The 20,893-nt window shown below is 40.5% G+C and overlaps 1 protein-coding gene and 1 long non-coding RNA gene across 3 annotated transcripts; one reads left to right on the top strand and one right to left on the bottom strand.

The window, feature by feature from the left end:
• Window positions 1-50: 50 nt before the first annotated feature.
• On the bottom strand, window positions 51-10,872 carry wipf3 (WAS/WASL interacting protein family member 3). Of its 2 annotated transcripts, none has more exons than XM_003448860.5 (8): window positions 10,303-10,872; window positions 8,076-8,173; window positions 7,405-7,543; window positions 5,387-5,548; window positions 4,554-5,271; window positions 1,256-1,390; window positions 1,016-1,120; window positions 51-913 (listed from the first exon to the last, which is right to left on the bottom strand). In XM_003448860.5, exons 5-8 carry the CDS (start codon window positions 4,939-4,941, stop codon window positions 873-875), a joined length of 669 nt encoding a protein of 222 aa, XP_003448908.3. In that variant the 5' UTR covers window positions 4,942-5,271; window positions 5,387-5,548; window positions 7,405-7,543; window positions 8,076-8,173; window positions 10,303-10,872; the 3' UTR covers window positions 51-872. The 2 variants fall into 2 exon arrangements, with proteins under 2 accessions (XP_003448908.3, XP_005453874.2); XM_005453817.4 differs by having other exon boundaries at window positions 10,327-10,872.
• A 2,237-nt stretch (window positions 10,873-13,109) lies between these two features.
• Window positions 13,110-19,507, top strand: LOC109196649 (uncharacterized). Its single transcript, XR_002058056.2, has 6 exons — window positions 13,110-13,758; window positions 16,658-16,848; window positions 16,992-17,052; window positions 18,032-18,090; window positions 18,191-18,311; window positions 18,490-19,507. It is a non-coding gene; the product is annotated as an uncharacterized LOC109196649 (long non-coding RNA).
• Window positions 19,508-20,893: the final 1,386 nt, after the last annotated feature.

Genomic DNA, 20,893 nt, shown 5'->3' with positions numbered 1-20,893 from the left:
CTGAATTAATGTTGTGACACAATGAAGAATAACTCAAAACCACACAGGAGAACTTTGCCTGTTATTTTAATGGGGATTTTGAGATAACACACACAGGTTTACAGCCCTGTTTCTGCAGCTTTGGGCTTGTTTGAATGCATCAAGAGCCTTAACCCAAAAAAGGACCACTGTTTAAGGCAGATACATTTATTAGGTTTTTTTTAAGTAAAGTATCTGTAAACTGTTTAGTATCTTTGGTTTATTTGTTGGTGATAGATCAAAACCAGCAGGTGGCACTGTCCTCCCATGTGTTAGTGTTGTTTAATACATGAGGGGCAAGAAAATGGTACACCTAGTTACCCAATTGCCGCCACCAAGGCAAGAGCTGAGACTGAGGTATGTTTGCTTGTCTATAGCAACGTGGTCATAGCTACTGTAGTCACAAAAACTGCCTGCTTGAATGCAAATTTTACAACTACAAGTGCACAGAGATGATGCTTAACATATTCCAAACTATGTCGAGAGTCATGTTAGCGATAATTAATGGAAGAGCCTGTTCTTCTAGCCTGTGTTTGTAGAGTCTGAATGGAGCTTATGAGCACAAGCAGGGCGAGTGCTTCTCCTCTCACGCACACAAAACATTCTGTACGTGAAAAAGTCAGAGGTCACATAGTCAGAATAAGATGCGTCCCTGTTTTGATGCTTGCATATGCACAACCACACACACAAATGCACCAAACACAACAACACACACACACACACACACACACAAAGCCTCTATCCATGCAAGTCCATGGCAGTAATGTCAGTTTGACTGTGAGGACTCGTAAGAAGGAGAAGGAATACTGAGATTTGTCCTTTTTTGTTGCGTGTCATGGTGCTGAGATCATGACTCATCGGAGGTGTGTCCTGATCCCTGGTGGTTTGGGGTTCACTGTAAAAGAACAAGGGGGAAGAAAAACAGAGAGCTCAGCAAATGAGACAACGGTGCTGAGAAAAGAAAAGCTGATGCGTAGTAACTGTGCTTTGTGGCTACCTCTGTTTTCTTTGCTGGGGTAGATCCGTGGGAAAGGCTTAAATTCGTCGGGTGGGGGTAAGTCTTCTACAGGGTGGAACTGGAACTTTGATTCAAAGTCATCCGCTGGAGTAAAGAAGATGCAGATTAGAAGTTTCTACCCTTTTTTTAAAAATTTCCTTCTGCCCGGGCTGGGCAGCAAAAACTAACTTTCAAAGTTTACATAAAAGTTATACAGTAAAAATCCTTTTAAAATCTTACCTAAGCTCTGAAGATGTCCATTCCTGAGACTGGATGGGGGCATGGGAGGAGGTGGAGGAGGAGGAATGTGGGTGGACAACTCTGTGGTGGGGGAACGGGCAGGGGGAGCAGGAGGAGGAGCCAGTCGACCCACACCTGTTAATAAGAGAATATCATAAGGAAATAAAAATAAAAACAAAAAATATCAATTTTATGGAATTGTAATTCAGCCTCGTGAGCCGTATTCAATTTTTCTCTAAGAAAAAGCACTACAGTTACGCAACACATACTTCTGGCTTTAATAATTATCTGTAGCAAATGCAAGTTCCTAACCTATACATGGTTTCCAATACAGAAGAAATACGCAGCTAACAATTGCTAGAAATATTTATAATAGTTGTTTATTTATTCTCTCTATTTGGTGAGGTCTAATTATTTTTGGAACTCCTAAAAAGCTTAAACCAGGTGAACCCTTTTTATAGAGTAATGGTCTGAATGTCTTTTGTTGAGCCTTTTTAATCCGGTTTTAAACTGCAGGAATGTCTTAAAGACATAGAAACCTGGATGACCTCAGACTTCCTGCTTCTAAATGTAGATCAAACTAAGGTTGTTGTACTCTGCCCTAAAAATCTTAGAAATATGATGTCGAACCAGATGCTTACTCTGAATGGCATTATCTTGGCCTCCAGTAACACTGTGAGGAATCTTGGATTTGTTTTTGACCAGGATATGTCCTTCAATGCGCGTATTAAACAAATATGTAGGACTGCTTTGTTCCATTTATGAAATATCTCTAAAATTAAAAACATCCTGTCTCAGAGTGACGCTGAAAAATGAGTTAATGCATTTAAAACTTCTAGGCTGGACTACTGTAATTCATTATTATCAGGCTGTCCTAAAACTCCCTGAAAAGCCTCCCGCTGAACAAGAGTACTGAAAGGGACGAGAAAGATGTTTCTCCTATACTGGTTTCTCTTCACTGGCTCCCTGTTACATCCAGAATCAGATTTAAAATTATTCTCCTCACCTACAAGGTCTCGAATAATCAGGCCCCATCATATCTTAAATCTGGTCTGAAGACCCACCTTTTCAGTTTGGCTTTTAAACCCAGTATAGAATGTTAATTTCATTTGGATTTTATTGCCTTTTTAATGTTGTTTTTTTATATTGTTACTGTTATTTCAACTTGTATTTTATTTCTAGCATTTATGTTTTTATTGTTTTAGTTCACGTTCAGCACTTTGGTCAGTGCTCGCTGTTTTTAAAGTGCTTTTTAAATAAAGTTGGCTTGGCTTAAAGACCTCATAATACCGTATCACCCCAACAGAGCACTTCACTCTCAGACTCCGGGCTTACTTGTGGTTTGTTTGGTATTTAAAAGTAGAATGGGAGCGGAAGAGCCTTCAGCTTTAAGACCCTTCGTCTGTGAAACCAGCTTTCAGTTTGGATTCAGGAGACAGACACCCTCTCTACTTTTAAGATTAGGCTTAAAACTTTCCTTTTTGATAAAGCTTTTAGGGCTGGATCAGCAGACCTAACACCTGTTTTTTTCCACTCTCAATGTGTTTATACACCCGTCTGCATTTAATCATTAGTTATCATTAATCTCTGGCTCTCTTCCACAGCATGTCTTTGTAATGTCCTCCTCCCCTCACTCCCAACTACTCACGGCAGATGGCTGTCCCTCCCTGAGCCCTGTTCTGCCAGAGGTTTCTTCCTTTTAAAAGGGAGTTTTTCCTTCCCATTGTTGCCAGTTGTTCATGAGGGTTCATCTAATTTTTGAGGTTTTCTCTGTTTTCTCAGTATTATTGTATTATTGTATTGCTCTTTACCTTACAATGTAAAATGCCTGAAGGGAACTGTTGTTGTGATTTGGCGCTATATAAATAAAACTGAACTGAACTGAATTAAATTGCTTTTGAGAAGCTTTGAGACTGGCCTGTAGACACTGGAGAGGAATAGAGAAAACACTGATTTCAGAACCTAATCAGCACACCAGCTGTGATATACACTCATTTTTCTGCACAAAGATAAACCTGGTCTCACCAGTTTTCCTATTTTCATTTATGCTGGTTTACTGCCTATAAATACTTAAACAGACATGGCATGCTTTAGGTTGTTCTTTTACAAGATAAAAAACATCTTAAAGTATAACATTGTGTAACAGAGCTTCTTCAGCTAGTAAATATCAACTTTCTACTCTACACTGTGGCATCTATGTATGGGATCAGTCATATAAATGCTCTCAAAAAGGATAATAATAGATCTATCTCACCCTGTTAGAACTGTTACCATCAGGAAGACAGTACTGAACAAGTAAAACAAGCAGAAACAGACTGAATAACAGCTTTTATCCCAGTTCTATACAGGCATTAAATGCTGCAATGGCCACATGTGCTTTGTGCAAGAAGGGACTGTGCAATTTGGGAGAATGGAGGAAGGCTGCTTTTGACTTTTGTATATGCTTTTATCTCTTATACAGTTTTATGTAGTTTTTATGATACGAGTGATCTTTGCACTGTTGAGATTGAGGCTAATTATGCTGTACTTGTTGCGTGTAATAGTGGCAATAAAGATATTCTAATCTACATGGATGGATTTAAACCTGCCTTCTTTCTTATGGCAAACAGGGCTTGACTCCTCTGATACAAAAAGATACCAGATTCTATTGAACTTTGTCCCTCTCCAAAAAATGACACCACTACTTACCTGATTTATCCCAGTAGACACTTCCCAATGAGTTAATTACCTTAACCATTATGTAATCCGCATTTAGAGTAAAGTATGGTTAGGTATGATTTAGGATAAGATATTGTCCCCTGGTCTCTCAGTCAGGTCCTCCACCTCAAACATCGTGTCCAGTTTTAAAAAGCAGATAGCAATGGTGAAAGCTAGGGGCTTCACAACAAGCCTTCGCTAACCAGTCGGTGAGGTCACAGTAGCTACCTCCACCTTTTACATACTATTATTGGGAACTTTTTTAGGCCACACCCTTAGCTGAACTTGTTTTGTGATCTCTAAAACATTGCTTTGAATTCAGCTATCGTTTTCTGTCATATTTTCTTTTAATTTTCCTTCTTTTTATATCATCGCCATTAATATATCGAGTCAGCACCAGTTACATGGCTGAATCATTTTTCGCATAAAGACCGAATTCAAAAGATTTTCCAAAGGCATGAAGCAGTGGTTTAAACTTTTTATCTTCCATACAGACTTTATCCATGTCAATTATGAAAAAAACAAGTAATAGGCAACAGGTTTATATTTATAAACACGAGTCGCATTAAAGAAGCATTTTTACATCCTGTTGTCCACCTACCTGCACTCCTGGGTATAGCTGGTGGCCGTCGAGTGGGAGCGTTGCAAGGGTATGAGGGAGGCAGAGAGCGCATTGCTGGGGAAGGCACTGGAGCCACCATGGGTGGTGGTGGAGGTAGGGTGGACGGGCAGCTTGGAGTAATGGAAAGGGGCAGAGGGGGAGGTGGAGGTGGGGGAGGCGGTCCCAGGGGGTTGTCCCGAAGAACAGGGAACCTTGAAGTTTCAGAGTAGACTGCAGACGAAGGTGGAGAGTAGAAGCACCCCGAAGAACGGTCCCCTGGGACAGCTGACAGAGGCTGGACAGTTGGTGGCGGTGGTGGGGGAGGAGGAGGAGGAGGAGAGGGCAGGGAGACAGATGAGTGTTGCGAGTGCTGGATGGGGAGCCACATGGGCTTTGTAGCCTGGGATGGAGGCGGAGGCGGAGGGCAGGAGGGGAGAGGGGGAGGCTTGTTACCTGGCCGGTCCTGGAAGGCCTGAGGCGGGGGAGGTGGGGAGGAGCAGAGGGAGGGCAGGTGGAAGGGGAGTGGAAGGAGGGAAAGGCGGCGGGTGCATGCTGCTGTGAGAGGGGGAGGGAGGAGCAGAGGCTGAGGGGGCGAGTAGGCGGTGGACGGAGGTTTGGATCTCTGCTTTCCTGTCGGGTTCAGCGAGGCTGCTGGAGTCGGCCGATGAAGGAGGGTTCCACAGAGGCTTCAGAGAGACTGATGAGCTCGATCGAGACACTTAAACAGAACAAACACACACAAGAGGAGCCATTTGAAAGGGAAAAAATGTTATTCTGACTACTGACAAATCATAAATATATCTCTGCATAAGAATATGACATTTTGCACTAACCTCTGGTTTTGCCTGCTAGGTCTCTTTGTCCTGTAGGCCTGAGAGTGGGGAACCCTCCAGCAAATAGCCCACTCAAAGATGGCCCCACGGGTGCCATGCCACCTGATGAGGCTTGAGAAGCGCCAGCATTTCCAGATAAATCTCCTGTGCTAGCCTTGGAATCTGGGGAACGCCATATGCACATGTTAGTAATGAAATAACAGCAGTGCAAAGGCATCAAAGGTTAATAAATCATGTAGTCAATCACAACATTTGGTCTAATATCATTATAAATGTATTCACTTCATACATAACATTGTATATCTTATAAGCTCATGAGTTTTGTCACAATGAGAGCTTGTTTTTAGTGCTGGAAAAAACCTAATGAAGCTAACATCAAAAACTCAAGCATGTGCATCTTTTGCACCACCACACTTACCTAACCTCCCAATATTATTAGCCCCCTGAGAAAATGACCTCTTAATTGAACCATAGCACAAGCCACTGCTGTACATTGATGTGCTTTAACTTTGTAATGCTCAAAGCTTTTAAAAATCAAGTTAAAACTGAAGCTTCCAATTGACACGCAGAAAAACAACTTCAGTGAGGGGCTGAGCTGTCACTTGATTAAAGCATCGTGCCAAAATCAAAAACAAATCAGTTTAGACTTAAGAAAGAATTGCTGATGCTCACAAAACAGGACATGAATATACAAAGTTATCACCACCTTTCCCAGTGTCAAGAAGTCCAGTGAGTGATATGTATCATTTAAAACTTCAAAGAGAGCCGCACAGTTCACAACAAGCCTGGCAAAGGTAAAAGACAAAAGATCTCAAAGAATCCGACACTGATGAATGACTGTAGTCAGAAACTGTCAGAAACTGTAGTCTCAAGGAAGATAATCACCAGAATCCTGCACAGGAACGGAGTCTGAGGTTGCAGAACAAGAAAAACCCAACTTTTGCTAAAGAAACACCTTCAAGCCAGACTGAAGTAGGCCAAGTACAACCTGGAGAAAGATTTTGCAAACTGGAAACATGTCCTTTAGTCAGATGAGATTAAACCAGAGCTCTGCTTACTCTGCTTATGTTTGGAGAAGAAGGGAGAGAGGTACAACCTAAAGAACAGGGTTCCAAAAGTGAAACACTGTGGTGTGAGTATTATGTTGTCGTGACCCTTCAGTGCATCTAGGAATCTCACCAAGGTGGAAGGAATCATGAAGAAATAAGAATATGTGAAGATCTTGTGGAAAACCTCAAGCAGTCAGTAGCAAACCTGGAAGAACTACCTCCAGAAGACCAAAGTCAACGATACTGACTGACTTGAAATCTACTGATAATATGTGGGTTGAACTGAAGACCCTGGTAGTTTTTCTTTTTGTGAAACTATTTTTTGTGCAAAGTCAAATAAGATAAGCATCCAAAAAAATAAAACTACAATGTTTAGAAAAGCTATGTTAAAAATCCCTTGCTCTGTTTAAAAGGACTTGGAAAATGAAATTTTCACAGGGTCCTAATGATTTTGTCTTCATCTGCACATAAACATAAAAAATATGAGAACTTAAATTAGACGGAAAAAGGTTAAAATACACACACAACACACACGCATATCTGCTTCACAGTCTTTAGTGATATTGCACAGGGTGTGTTGAGTGGTGACAGTGCACAGTGTTTTGCCTTTTCTATTGTGTCAGTGTATAGTAGCGTCTCTCTGTTCTTCCTGCGTCTTAATCAGCTATAGGGCATTCCTTCCTGAAGCGTGCACTGGCCTTTGTGAGTTCAAATATAGCACAAAGACACCAAACATCCCCCAGTCTTCTCCCCTTCTTTGTCCTTCACTTTAATATGTCGAGTGTTTCATGATAACACATCACACTGGCATATTTCAAACTACAGACACACACTATATGAAGCACCCATTCACCTATGAGAGTGGCCAAGTCGGCGCTACTGTGATGTAAGGAAGTAACATTTAGAGAAAACACACTGAGTGTGTCTGTATATGTGCAGGCTATAGGATGGTAATGTTGTGGGACCTACTATTGACGACGGGGGCGCTGCGGTCGTTGACCTGCGTGACTTTCTTGAGCTTGGTTCCTTTCTGGATGTCTGCCAGCAGGGCATTCCTTCCACCACCTCCTCCTCCGCTAAACTGGAGCTTGGGAGGATCTAATGGACACTGAAGAAAAACAGAACTTTGAAATTTGAACACATCACCTTGGACTTTTTTTTTATCACAATTTTCTCACAGGAGAAGATATGCAGTTCATAAAAACTGAAACTTTGAGCACTAATGAGCCGAACTCTTACTATGCAGCCGAGGTGAGACCATTATGCAAAGCTACTGAGGTGTGAGAAGATGAAGAAAGTGTGAAAACAAAAAAGAAGTAAGAGTGGAGCGGATCACTTTTTTGTTCATGCAGATAGACGTTACTGCTGTATCCAGAATCTACTGAGCCATGTCTTTGCCCTGTTCGCTGGCTGTAGCAGCTCATTTAACAAGAGGACACTATGAGCCTGCTGTGGTAACGTAACACTGTTTTGCCACTGACAGTCTGCTGTCTGGGTTGTGTGTGTCTAAGTCAGTGTGTGTGTGTGTGTACACTAGCTCAATCAATAATGCAAATGAGCTCCAGATGGTCGATGATTAGCAAGAAGGACACAGTGAGTGTTTACAATTGCACAAGAGAGTTGCTGGAAGAATCTTATACCTGTGGCAGGGCAGCACTGGGTGGCGGTGGGGGTGGTGGGGCTGCTGGCGGAGGCGGAGGGGGAGGTGGGGGAACCGGCATGCCTCGGCCTCAAATACCTGGAGAAGACAAAGCGCACTCTATTGCAGGAAACCCTGTGTGCAGTGCTTCGAGGTTTTTTATTCGCTCTGCGTCAGAAGAAGCTACTGTGTACTCGGTGCATTCAATGACCTGTCACCCTCTTCCCCTGAACAGGAAGAGCTTTCACCACCATACAGCACAAAACAGGAAACAGCAAAGCGCTCCATCCTCTCCAGAGAAATCTGACACATCTCCTCTTCTTCCCACAATGCCCCAGGGCAGATTACTTCAGGCTAGAACAATGGAGAGTGTTGTGTGAACAGTAATGGACCCCTACCCTTTATTCGAGTCAGTGTCCAAAGGCATTTACTGCAGTAACTGCATGGAAGTTCATGGAAAAGAAATTAAGGAAAGTCCAGAGGAAACAACAACAGTGTCCCAACACACTGTTCTATTCTTTTATGTTTCAGGGTGTACTGAGTGTGTAACTGTGCAAAGGAAGCTTTTAAGAGCTACTGGTTCAGTAATCAAAGCCCCGCTAAATGTCCACTACAACAGCTTTCCAGAAACAGCTTGTGTCCAGAGTCATGTCACATGTTTCAGCTTCTACAGCTAGTAAATGGTCCGCAGTGACAGTCGCTGACATGTCCACCCACCATCTTGACATCATGCATTTTTGATAAGCTGTCTTCCTCGGCTGACGGGCTGAAAACAGCCAGAGGTTTGTGCACCAACCTCAGTCTGTGGAATTTGCACATGCTCCTCTTTAGCAATTTAATAAAGCACACAACAGAACCTGTTTTTGTTGAACGCATCTCTCTTGTCGTCTGCACTGGGGGAAGAGAACTAAGCACAATTACTCAAGTACACTATTTCAGTCCAAATTTAAACTTGTTTAATTTATTTGATGATTTAGGTTTTATTCAGTTACAAGTTCCCATACACTTTCAATCAATTGATCTCCAAATGGGTTAATTAATTAAAGAAACAGGGACTGGGTGTTTTTGGATTGGTTTGGGGAAATTTGCTTACTTATTCCATTTAAAGCCCTGTTGTATTAGACAGGAGAAGCTGAAAACACAACTGTTTTCCGAGATCAGGAGAGTTTCACTTGTTGGAAATAGTTTTCAAACATGTAAACATATGATGACCTCACAATATGATTCTTTGTTGTGGATTAAACAACTAAGCAGCACAGAAAGTATACTGAAATTACGTTATCCAAAGAAAAGAGATATTAAAAGCACTGTCAAGAAACATTTTACGGCACAATAAGTGCTTTTAATTAAGTAATTTTATGGCTAGCAAATACCTTTACTTGAGTATGTTTTTGTAATGGAAGTAAAGGATCTGAATCACGCTACTGGTTTTCTGTCTGTGTGCAGTTCATGCTTTCCCTCTTTGCAACTGGCAGGCTGTCCTCTGTTGCTATTTCTATCTTCATAACTGTGTCAAGCAGCCTCAGTGACACTGCCAGTTTAACTCTCTAAAGGGGGGAAGCTGGACACCGGTCAGCTGAAGTCTTCCAGAACAGGTGGGGAAGTAAGTGATGTGAGTACACCTCTCACAGCAGTTGTTGCTTTTCTTTGTACCTCAAGTATGAGCTTAATCTTCCCCAGAAAGAAGATCTGATATGACAGCTGCTGCAGCCAAAAAAAGAGGGATCACACTTTTTATTTTCCAGGACTTTATTTCCATATTTTATAATCTTTACAAAAATCCCAACCAATTTGTGATAAGTCTTCACAAAGAATGACTGATTTTGCAAACCCAGCCCAAGAATAACAGCCAGCGTTAGCACAACACAGTGGTTTTAAGTAATGTCCATATATGTTTTATTTATTTATGTTTTTATATTATTCATTCATTGTTTTATTTTTATTATTTCTTTATTTTAATATATATTTATTTTAATATATATTTATTTATTGCCCATAAAACTTCCAATACATTTTTGTAATGCAAAATGTATCTGAAAGGACATTAAAATACGATGGGTACACTTGATGCTCCATGCCTGTGCAGGGAGCTCGAAGAAATCCAATTCATCTGCTATAAACATTTCTATTTGGACCTGCATTTTTAAAGATTTCATTACAATCTTCTGTGAGAATAAAAACATCAAACCGTTACATGCAAAAGTGCCCTCGTTAAGAAATCGTCCTACCTTCAGAAAATGTCAGAACTTCACCTGTTTGCAGAGAGAACTTCAGTGTGGTCCGTTAGCGCAGTGCCCTCTTCATAGCGGGACACTTGTGAGAAAGTTTCCAGGTTATATTTAGTCAAATGAGGACACTTCTTATCACATGCCTGGGTTGTCGGCGGCAGAACTCTGAGGTGCTCTTGCAGATATCTTAAAAAGTTCCACAAACTTTATTTTGCTTAATTTTTGAGTCTATAGCGGAGACGCTGACGACACTGCAGCACAACAGCCCTGGCTGTTTTCGATTTATTCTCTTGGGAGCGCAGCGCCGGAGGCGCACAGAGCAAAGCCACACCTCACTGCTCCACAGTCAACGACAGAGAGAGACAGAGGGAGAGAGAGAAACAGGATCAGTGTCGTTGGCTTCGTCCGTGCTGGAGCCAACAAACTTTCCCTCTTATTGAGTTACACCAGTGGAAGGAGATAACCATTGTGTATCCACAACTGTGGGTTCTGACTGCGCGGTAAAGACGTCTGAAGTAAATTCTTTGTCCCTTACAAAACTACAATTTGTTTTTTCTAAGTATATCTTCCTCCTGTTCATTGCAGTTTGTTGACAGTCTACTGGCGGTACATTATTGCCCCTTGTGTTGAAGATGTGGCATTACAAGTCGGTCTTATTCATTTGTGCACGCTCAACTTCACACTTACACGTTTAACTGTTGCACTATATACAGAGCAGCTGTGAGACAGCCGACAATAAACCCGATTTCATTGTAAAAGGTATATCAATTATAACCTTTGACATGCACTGTGCACACACACGGATACACACCTTAAACAGTGACAGAAGAATGCCACGACACTGGCATACTCCTCCCTTTGATTCACACCTGGGCTTAACATGTACTACCTGCTTTATTTAATTAGCTGTAATTCCTTGTGAGTGCTTTTTGTAGACATTGTGATGAGAACACACGAGGTTGTCACTCTCAACACAGCTGCCAAATGTATTGACATGTTTTAAGGTGGGGTGTTTTTTGCTTTACTCGATCTTCAGATTTTCTTATGTATTTCCTTATTTGGTGTTGTTGTTGTTGTTGTTGATGGGCTTTTCTGTGTTAAAGTTGTTTTTAATGGGGACGAAGAAGCAAACTTTGCACTGCATGGGTTAATCCATCAACAAATGGGGATTCATGAAGCACACAGACACACACCAATCAGCTGTAGCAGATGTCAGATTTATTTCTCATATTTTGCCTTCATGTAAAACTATTCAGAGGCCATCCAAAAGCAGAGAAGTCTTAAAAAGAAAATGACATCACTTCCTTGTCCTCATCTCATCTGCCTGGATATTTCAGCAGCGGCGGCTTTGCTAATGTGCAATATGTCAATTTGAATCCTTCATTGAAATATTTTACGCATTTTGCTGACAAGTTTTGTGCATCTGACTAAGAGCTGCTAACAAACCATTTTTTCTCTCTCTGTTTTGTTCACACACACATACATAATGGAAGCATTTACACCTTCATAAACACCCTTATAGCCCTTATAAAAAGCACTGTAAAATTATCGTTACACATATCCTTCATTGTTAGGTTTATATTATTACATATTATTTTCTATTATTCCTATTACAGAAAAATTGTAAACATTTTATGAGCAGTTTCTTCCTGAAACACATAGGGAGCACTGAAAGTAGAAAGGGCATTCGAGGCTTGTGCATTTTAAAGTGATAGTACAGGATAATAATTACACTGGCCTCTTAAGTGCTCACTCTTTCAAGGCTGTACCTCCTGTTTTGAGTTTTCTAAGTGGAATATTGCTGACACTGTTTTCTTGGCTTTCTGGGAAAGTCCATCAACAAATGTCCAAAATCATCCTTTTTTCCAGTATTGGGCTAAAACTTGAATGCTCATCATCTTCATCATCACCAACATATAAAAAAAGAAAAAGGAAAAATTCCTGGCATGCTTCATGAGAGTGAAACATCTTCATAGACCTTGATCTCTCCTTCTCCTCCTTCTTCAAGCATCTCTGTAAAGCAGTCTTTGATCGCCCGGCTTTTTACTCCTTGCTGTCACCGTGCGTCCTCTCTCCCAGACGTCACGTTCTATTTCTCTTTCTCCTCTATTGGAAGAGTTGAACGGATCTTCTTCTTTTCTTTGAATCGGCCTGAGCGCGATATCTTCATGTTCCTGCGACAAGTCTGCTCATTGAAGACCGAGTCTAGTCGGGAGTCGTCGAAGGTTTCATCGCTGAGCAGGCTGGAGCTGTTGTTGGACACCGGCTGGGGGGTCTTGGGGGCTGCAGGAGAGGCTTTTGCCCAAGGGTCAAAGTCCGCATCAAAGGCTGGATCCTTGGAGGTCTTTTTCTTTGGCAGGAATGCCTTCCACCACGGGGCCCTCTCTGTCATCTTTGACTAAAGGGATGCAGTGACCTGTAAAGAGGAACACAACCCATCAATAATTTTTAAGATTTTAAGATCTTATCATCTTTTACAGTATTTGTCTTTTAATATAATCCAATTGTCATATTTTTATCATACATACATACATATATATATATATATACATATATATATATAGCTGGTTTAGTATTCATGCTGTTCTACAGCATTATATTCACTCTCATAATCACTACAAGTGTAATTTCTGTTAATTTCTGATGGGTGAGAGGTGTCTTGCCAACTAATCCTATGAGTAACCAATGTAACCATATTTAGCGTCGCTGTAAAACTGGTTTAATGAGTCTGAGAATAGAAGTGCAAACCCAAGCCGAGATTCACAGGCGAACAATACGCAAAAAGGACTCAGAAACACTTATCCTACCTGTGTTGCAAGAGGTGGTGTGGACAGTTAAAACGACCCTAATAAAAGTGTCAGCGTCGGGCTTTTAATCGTGACGAGCTATCTATCCACAGCATTCGGTGTCCTCTTCTTTACTGGTGCAACACCTGGAACAGCAGTGACAACAGTCCTTCAAAGGTTCGTAGATGTATCCATCTTACGCACGAGCCAAGTACTCTGTCTCCTTACATTTCCCAGCAACAAAACCTTTTATTTCTTTTTTGTTGCTCTTATCAAATAACTTCGCTCTACTCCTCAGCAGTTCTTGATAAAAGAAAACAAATGAAGTGACAGACTAATAAGGAGCGGCTTACACTAAACCAGTAGGTTTCCGCCTCCGAAACTTTGATGAAGAAACACCTGTCCTCCATCCTGATTGGATTGGACGCTTTGCGCTTGTCACGTGAACACGGTTCAGGTGAATACATTGGGATGGTAGGCGGGGCGTGTCGTTGCACTGCAACATACCCCCACGGGATCGTGCAGCCTCCCCGGTGACAACAAAAAGAAAAGAAAAAAAGATTCCTTTGTCAAAGCGGCCCAACCCTAAACCAGAGAGCCAAATTACGTTTCAGTGTTTGGACGTCCTGTTTTTTAGGCTCTGGCTTGTCGTGCAAAGGAGAAGAATGAGGTAGTGAAACGTTTATTCAGCGAGTTAATAGCGCAATTAATACCCGTCGTGGCTGGATTGCTGCTCGGTAGCGTTCAGTTCAGCTGCATGGATTTAAATTAGAATAGAATAGAATTCAACTTTATTGTCATTGCACATGCACAGGTACAGGGCAACGAAATGCAGTTTGCATCCATCCAGAAGTGTTTTAGCCATGATATAGATATATTACAATATATATTAGCAATAACATAGATATGTAAGTATATTACAGAAATGGGTATGTTATAATGTACACGGTATGAAGTATGTTATGAATATGCTATAACTATAAGTATGTACAGGCTGTAGTGAGTACAAGCTATGTACAGGCTATGAACAGGATATAAATATGAAAAAAACTATACAGAATATGAAATAAAAAACTATACAGAAATATGAGATATGCAGTTATACAGAAATGTGAACTATGCAAGTTATAGCCCGGGTTAAAAATCATTACAATTCAGGTGTCTCTTGACATCATTTTACTGCTCTAAATGTGCGCTAGTGCTGCTGTAAATTTATTTTAATCAGAACAGTTTGGCTCTGCGCCAGCTTCGTTCAGTTTCATCCACACTCTCGTGTGTTCCTTCCGGGTACATTTGCCTGTCCCTGCATTGTACTTTGTCTCTGGAGTCTGTCAGTAAGGCTCAATGTGTTATAATGTTATAGTTTTATTATTATTTTATTATTATTCATTAGAGGCTCAGTCTTTGACTTAACCTGTTATATACATGTATATATACATATATATATACAAATAAAGGCGTTTTGAACCTTGTTTGATGATGTTTCAGATCATCAAACAAATTTAAATATTAGAGAAAGATAAGAAGTAAACATAAAATGAGGTTTCCAACTGAAAGTGTTTGTTATTAAGGGGAAAAAAAATTCTAACCTACATCGCCCTTTAAAAAGAAGTGATTGGCCCCTAACCCTTATAACCGGTTGGACCACCCTTAGCAGTAACAACTGCAATCAAGCATTTGCAATAGCTCACCTCGAGTCTTTTACAGTACTGTGGAGGAATTTTGGCCCACTCTTCTTTGCAGAATTGTTGTAGCCACATTGGAGGGTTTTCTAGCATGAACCGCCGTTTTAAGGTCATGGCACAGCATCCCAGTCGGATTTAGGTCAGGACTTTGCCACTCCAAAGTCTTCATTTTGTTTTTCTTAAGCTATTCAGAGGTGGACTTGCTGGTGTGTTTTGGATCGCTGTCCTGCTGCAGAACCCAAATGCGCTTCAGCTTGAGGTCATAAACACATGTCTGGACATTCTCCCTCAGGATGTTTTGGTAGACAGCAGAATTCATGGTTCCATTTACAAAAGCAAGTCTTGTAGGTCCTAAGGCAGCAAAACAGCCCCAGAACATCACACTACCACTACCACATTTTACTGTTGGTATGATTTTCCTTTTCTGAAATGCTGTGTTACTTTTACGCCAGATGCAACAGGACTTAAACCTTCCAAAAAGTTCAACTTTTGTATCGTCAGAATATTTTCCCAGAGTATTTTCTTGGGAGTCATCAAGATGTTTTCTAGCAAAACTGAGATGAACCTTTGTGTTCCTTTTGCTCAGCAGTGGTTAATCGTCTTGGAACTCTGCCATGGGGGCCATTTTAGCCCAGTCTCTTTCTTATAGTGGAGTCATGAACATTGAACTTAACTGAGGCAATTAGGGCCTGCAATTTTTGCACTCAAGACTGTGCACAGGTGCTCCGTCCAACACATATCAGCAGGATGCAAGATGCAAGCTGGGACACTCAAGTGGCCGGGACAGTGTACGGGAACATCTGTGAGGCATGTAGACTAGAAGTCTTTCAAATCCCAATGGGAGACACCACCAAAGATGGTGGCCAACCAGCCAGACTTAGTGGTTGTTGACAAGAAGCAGAAGACAGTAGTTGTGATAGATGAAGTATCAAAGGCTGGAATAACAACTGGAGGAGAAGGGGAAGGTAAAGTCCAAAGTGGTCCCAGTGGTAAAGGAACATTAGGCTGATATGCAGATAGGTAGATAGATAAATAGATACACAGATGGATAGATATTACAAATGTAAATTAAATGATTTTATTTTTCTATTCTATTTTCAGTGTGAACACCAAGATTCAATTGCCTTTTAACCCTTGTTAATTAGGGAAATTGCATCACCTCTTTGCTGCGCTTATGAAAGCAGTTTCTCTGACCATGGAATCCCAGCCTAAATGGTTTCTGTGTGGCTTGGGGCCAACAGGGAATACCCAATCTGAGCTGAGAAACACAGAAACTGAGATAGAAAGAATATCAGGGAATCCTTTCTATCTCCCTCCTCCAAAACACGGGTGAAAGTTGTTGCTATGGCAACGGGAAACTGTTTGCAGTTTCTCTTTGTCTCTCTCTTTCTGTTTCAGTCAGTGTCCTGCATAACTGGGAGACTCCCTCTCCTCCTCTCCTCCCGTCTGGGCCGAAACTCTCCAGAGTTATTTCCTCTTTCTGGTGCGCACAGAAAGCTGGTTGTGTTTGTACTTTATTGTTCCTGTGCTCAGAGGTCAGCAAGAATCCTTAACCGGCCCTCATTTATGCATTTTCACATACGATTTTTTTTTTTTTGCAACCTTGCACGTAAACATTTTGGTCTTAAATAAACTGATTGATAATGAACTGGCCTTTAAAACAGAAACACGATGCCTTCAAGTGTCATGTTTTGGCATTCCAGTTGCTTTCGTGAAGCCATTTCTCACATTTGTGAAGCTGACATGTAATTTTTGCCATATGTGCCATATTTCAACTTAGAACTGCATCACATTATGCTATTAGATAATATCTCCTCCCAGTCTTTTCTTCCAGCTTTCTCTCCTATATCTCTTCATCTGTTCTCCTCTCCCCTAATGCTGCAGGCAGCCTTGCTGAGAGTTGATATTTAACTTCAGCCCCACCAGATAAAGAAAGCACCCATGCAATTGTTTTGAGAGGGAGATCTGCAAAATAAAGATTAGCCTCCAATGCCGAGAACACTGACCTGATTATTCAGGGTGAAAATACAGAAGAAGAGCATTTGTCCCTTGAAACAGTAAAGCATGTGGAGAATGTGAGTAGAAAACTTGGAGTTGCAACACACTGAAACAATGACCTGTATTGCAGGTGTTCCCTCCATCTGTATCTGTTTCTGTGTGGTTTGACTGTGTGCCATTAGAAACATAATGAATCAACACTTTTTTCTCACTTTGACAGCCACACAGTCACAAGTATGCAGCAGCCATGCAGAGGAAATGAACACTTTTAGTCACTTTAGGTAGGTAATGTTTTAAAATACCAATAATTATCATATATTTGTGCTCTGTCAAGTATAAAAAACATTTTTAAATTACTTTATGTCTATCTAAATGGAGTTTAATCTAGTAAATGTGTACACTTGGTACTTGAATTTGAGTGCTCTTTTACTTTTTCCACTGGCAGGAAGTCATATATCATCAGCAACATAGTATAACGTCCTAAACCTATATATAGATGCAATGACTCTTTAGTAGGTTATGACAGATTAAGACACAATGAGTTTATCATTAGGTTACAAGCCCATAAATAAACAATTACATTGACTCACATGCACACACAGTTCGACTTACGTGTGCCTGCCTACGCTTGTGTTTCCATACGCAATGACGCCAGTGCATTTGCATCACACCTTATGCGTATGAGTGAGATTTGATAAACCTGAAAATCTTTTTTGAGTACTGAACAACTGGTTGAACCAAGGTGTGCTAGCCATGGGAAAGAGAGCAGGAAGGCAGCCAGTTAGACTGGTAGAGTCAGATAGAAAAAATGAGAAAAACCAGCAGAGGAAGTGAGTGGTTACTGTATCTAAGGATAGTAATGATGTAAACAGAGGTCTGCCTGCAGACAACATGAACCCCTCTGAACCCTAAAACCACAGGCCACCTCAGTGATAAATTCTGAATCACAGCTTAAAGACTATAGAGGTCCAATACCACTAAGAACTGGACCAACATAAATAGTAACAGTTGTCTGTTCTGGTTACTTTGGGTGGAGTTAGGATTTGCATTGTATCTTTTTAATTAAACAGTTTGCATTCCTGGGATGTTTTCAGTCAATGTTTTTGGAACTATGAGTACAGCAGCGAGAAACTCAACTTAGCTTCACCTGTGATTAGTGACGCTATGAGAACGTCCAGGAATGCAGAAAGGAATCCAACAGTTCTCGGCCATTTTTCTTTCTATTTAATGTGTTTCTTTTTCGTGTTATTTCTGTAACAGGCATATAAACAAAAGAATGCAGATAGACGCACATGAACCTAGAACTGCACCTAACCATGGTAACTTTGCACTTTGGCTTTGAAATGGTTGACCTTAATGTACAACACTGCTACATGTCAGATCTTAAAATAGCCTAATTCCTGTTGCCTTTATCTTCAGATCTTTCCATTATTTTTCCGATGAATACTCCTGGCAATGACTAAACAATCCAGAGATTCTTAAATAGCACCAGCAAGTAATCAACAGACCGCAAGATATTTTCTCTATGGTGTTAATAAAGGTATAAGATGTAACACAATGTTTCCAAACTGCAGTTATTATAACTGGTTGTGCAGCCATGAATTCACTAAAGGACAGGCAGTAATGCAATGCATTTGGATTTATACAGTGCTTTTCTCTCTTACTCACCACTCAAAGCACTTTAGACTACAAGTCATATGTTTTTCACTTTCATACAGTGCTTTATCTACCTCGCATCCATGGCCAGTTTTGAATAGCCAATAAGCGGAACATGTGTCTGGGACTGTGGGAGCAAGCCAGGAAACCCTCGCAGGGACAACATGCAAACTTTGAACCAGGAAACTGCTTGGTGCCAGGCAGCATTGCTAACCACTGACAAAACCAGCATTCGGTTAAATTTCTGACTCATCTACATTATTGTACAAAAGTCTTGAACCAACCAGCATTACCTCTGCCAAATAGATTATGGTTTTGGTAATATGTGTGCGTGTATGTGCCTGTAAACATAGTAGCTCAAAATGTTTTGAATAAATTCTGTTAAAATTGTATAGAGTGTGGTCATGCGGGAATCCATTAAAATTTGGCTTATATCTGCCAAGGTCTTCAAATTCTATTTACTGATTTATTGGTGGAAATTATAACGAAAAGCCTTATAACTTACAAACTATGATTCATACAAGGGTTTTGTGTATTGTCAAGCTGTAGAAAGTAACATAGGATTTAACATAGGATGGTATTTAAAATACTGTGTCACATTTGACCTCTGACCTGTCCTTCAAAGTCAATAAATTGATCTCATGGTCAAAGTGAGCGATTTTAAATGACAATTGGTTTTCAGACTGACGAGAACAGGTTGACAAGGGATACTTTTTGTGTACAGTTGATTAATTTTATTACGACTTTGTTATGTAAATTATAGTAAAATGTCCTAACTGTTTAAATTCATCACAATTTGAATACAAATACAATGTATCTGAATAAGTATTTTTTTGGAAAACAAACTATCAGAAATGTCTTTAACTTGATACATATCACTGTCAAGTATGTTTAAATGGGTTTCAACAGGGCAAATAACAAAAGGCTGCACTTTGCACTTGTTTTTACTGCACTACAAACGTGTTTGTTAAGCCACTTAACACTGACCTTTGAACCATTCAAGCATAAAAAGGCACCTAACTCAAGGGATGAATCAGTGTTATGTCTACAGTTTAGCAAAGAACCAGTTTTAAAATGTAACTTCGGGCACTTTGTCATGAGCAGCCTGTTACAAAAACACAGAGTTTGTTTCAGTTTTTTTAGTCAAATCTATGAACAACGCCAAAGAAAACAGTTTGACAGGCTTAAAATTCAGTTTTTGCAACAACAAAGCGATTCCTAAAGAGCTATTAGCTAAAAACTGGGCATAACATCACATGCTGTGTAGTGTGTTTTTAGAAGTTGTTAGGAAACTGGACAAGTTCAGGCAGAAGAAGAAGTGGCCGGCCTAAAAAACTATGTACAGGAGATGAACAGTATCTGAAAGTCATGTCCATAAGAAAGAGGAATAAAACCAACCAAGATCTAACACAGGACCTGAGAGAGCCATCTGACCCTGCAGTTGATCCATCTACTGTTCACTGAAACCTCATTAAAAATGGCCTCAGTGGAAGGGTGGATCTCATGAAGCTATTCCTAATGAAGGGAAATGGGAAGAAGAGGCTGCCAAATTAAACCGAACTAGACTGAAAATCAGTATCAACAGGTCTTATGGAATGATGAATCCAAATCAAATTATTTGTTACAAATCATCGTCAATAAGTAGAGGGAAAGAATTGACACAAAGAAATGAGCGGTGGCTGAAGATTTTTGTACCGTATTATACAATCCTTTATCCTCCACATCAAAGCAAAAATCATGTGGCTGTGTTAGTGAAATCATTAAGAAACATTAAACAAACAAGAAAGAGACTTTAAAAGAAGTAGAACGCTGTATGTCCTGGTCCCAGGCTTTCTAAGGTTTGGGCATGTTTTGAGTTTTCTTTACCTTGGTATTTTTGATATCTGTGACCTAAGGGTTAGTCTTTTATGTTCTGGTTTAATACTTTCTTTAAGTATCATTTACTGGTTTCAGTGTGGTATAGGAATCCCTGGTTATTCCTGCCTAAATGTGTTTCCGTGTCTTGTCTCTGTGTTTGTTTACCTTTCTGTTTTTGTGTCAAGTCTGCCTTTCTTTTTTTGTATTCTGTTCCTTCCTTCTTTTTTTGGTGTTTGTCTTCACTAAGCCTCGTGCCTAGTTTTACTTCCTCCCTAGTCAATATGTTAGTGATCCCCAGCTGTGTTCCCACCTGTTTCCCATCCTCTTGTTATTCTGTGTTTGTATATATTGCCTCAGTCTTCCCTTGCTTTTTGTCCTATCCTCCCGCCTTGTTGTGTCTTCCCTTGCAGTAATCCTCTTCCATGAAGAGTTGTAGATTTCATTTTTTTCACCTTATTATTTTGTGCTTAGTTTAAGTTAGTAAAGCCACTTTTTAGTTTGTGCTTCTAATTTCTGAGTCCTGCATTTGGGTCCAATTCTTGACTGTTCCACAGCCAGCCTTGACACTACCACAATTTCCCCCTCTGGTGTTGCAATGTTCACTGTTAT

This window comes from Oreochromis niloticus, linkage group LG22, assembly GCF_001858045.2.
Source record: "Oreochromis niloticus isolate F11D_XX linkage group LG22, O_niloticus_UMD_NMBU, whole genome shotgun sequence".
Lineage (NCBI taxonomy): Eukaryota > Metazoa > Chordata > Actinopteri > Cichliformes > Cichlidae > Oreochromis > Oreochromis niloticus.
Note: the sequence above shows the minus strand (reverse complement) of the source record. Positions and strands in the feature narration are given on the sequence as shown.

Excerpts from the sequence above, each read along its gene's own strand:
- wipf3 (XM_003448860.5), bottom strand. The coding sequence starts at position 4,941 with ATGTGGCTCCCCATCCAGCACTCGCAACACTCATCTGTCTCCCTGCCC. Across the intron at positions 1,391-4,553 it reads AGCTATACCCAGGAGTGCAG|GTGTGGGTCGACTGGCTCCT; the intron begins GTAGGTGGACAA and ends TCTTATTAACAG. Across the intron at positions 914-1,015 it reads CCCCAGCAAAGAAAACAGAG|TGAACCCCAAACCACCAGGG; the intron begins GTAGCCACAAAG and ends GTTCTTTTACAG.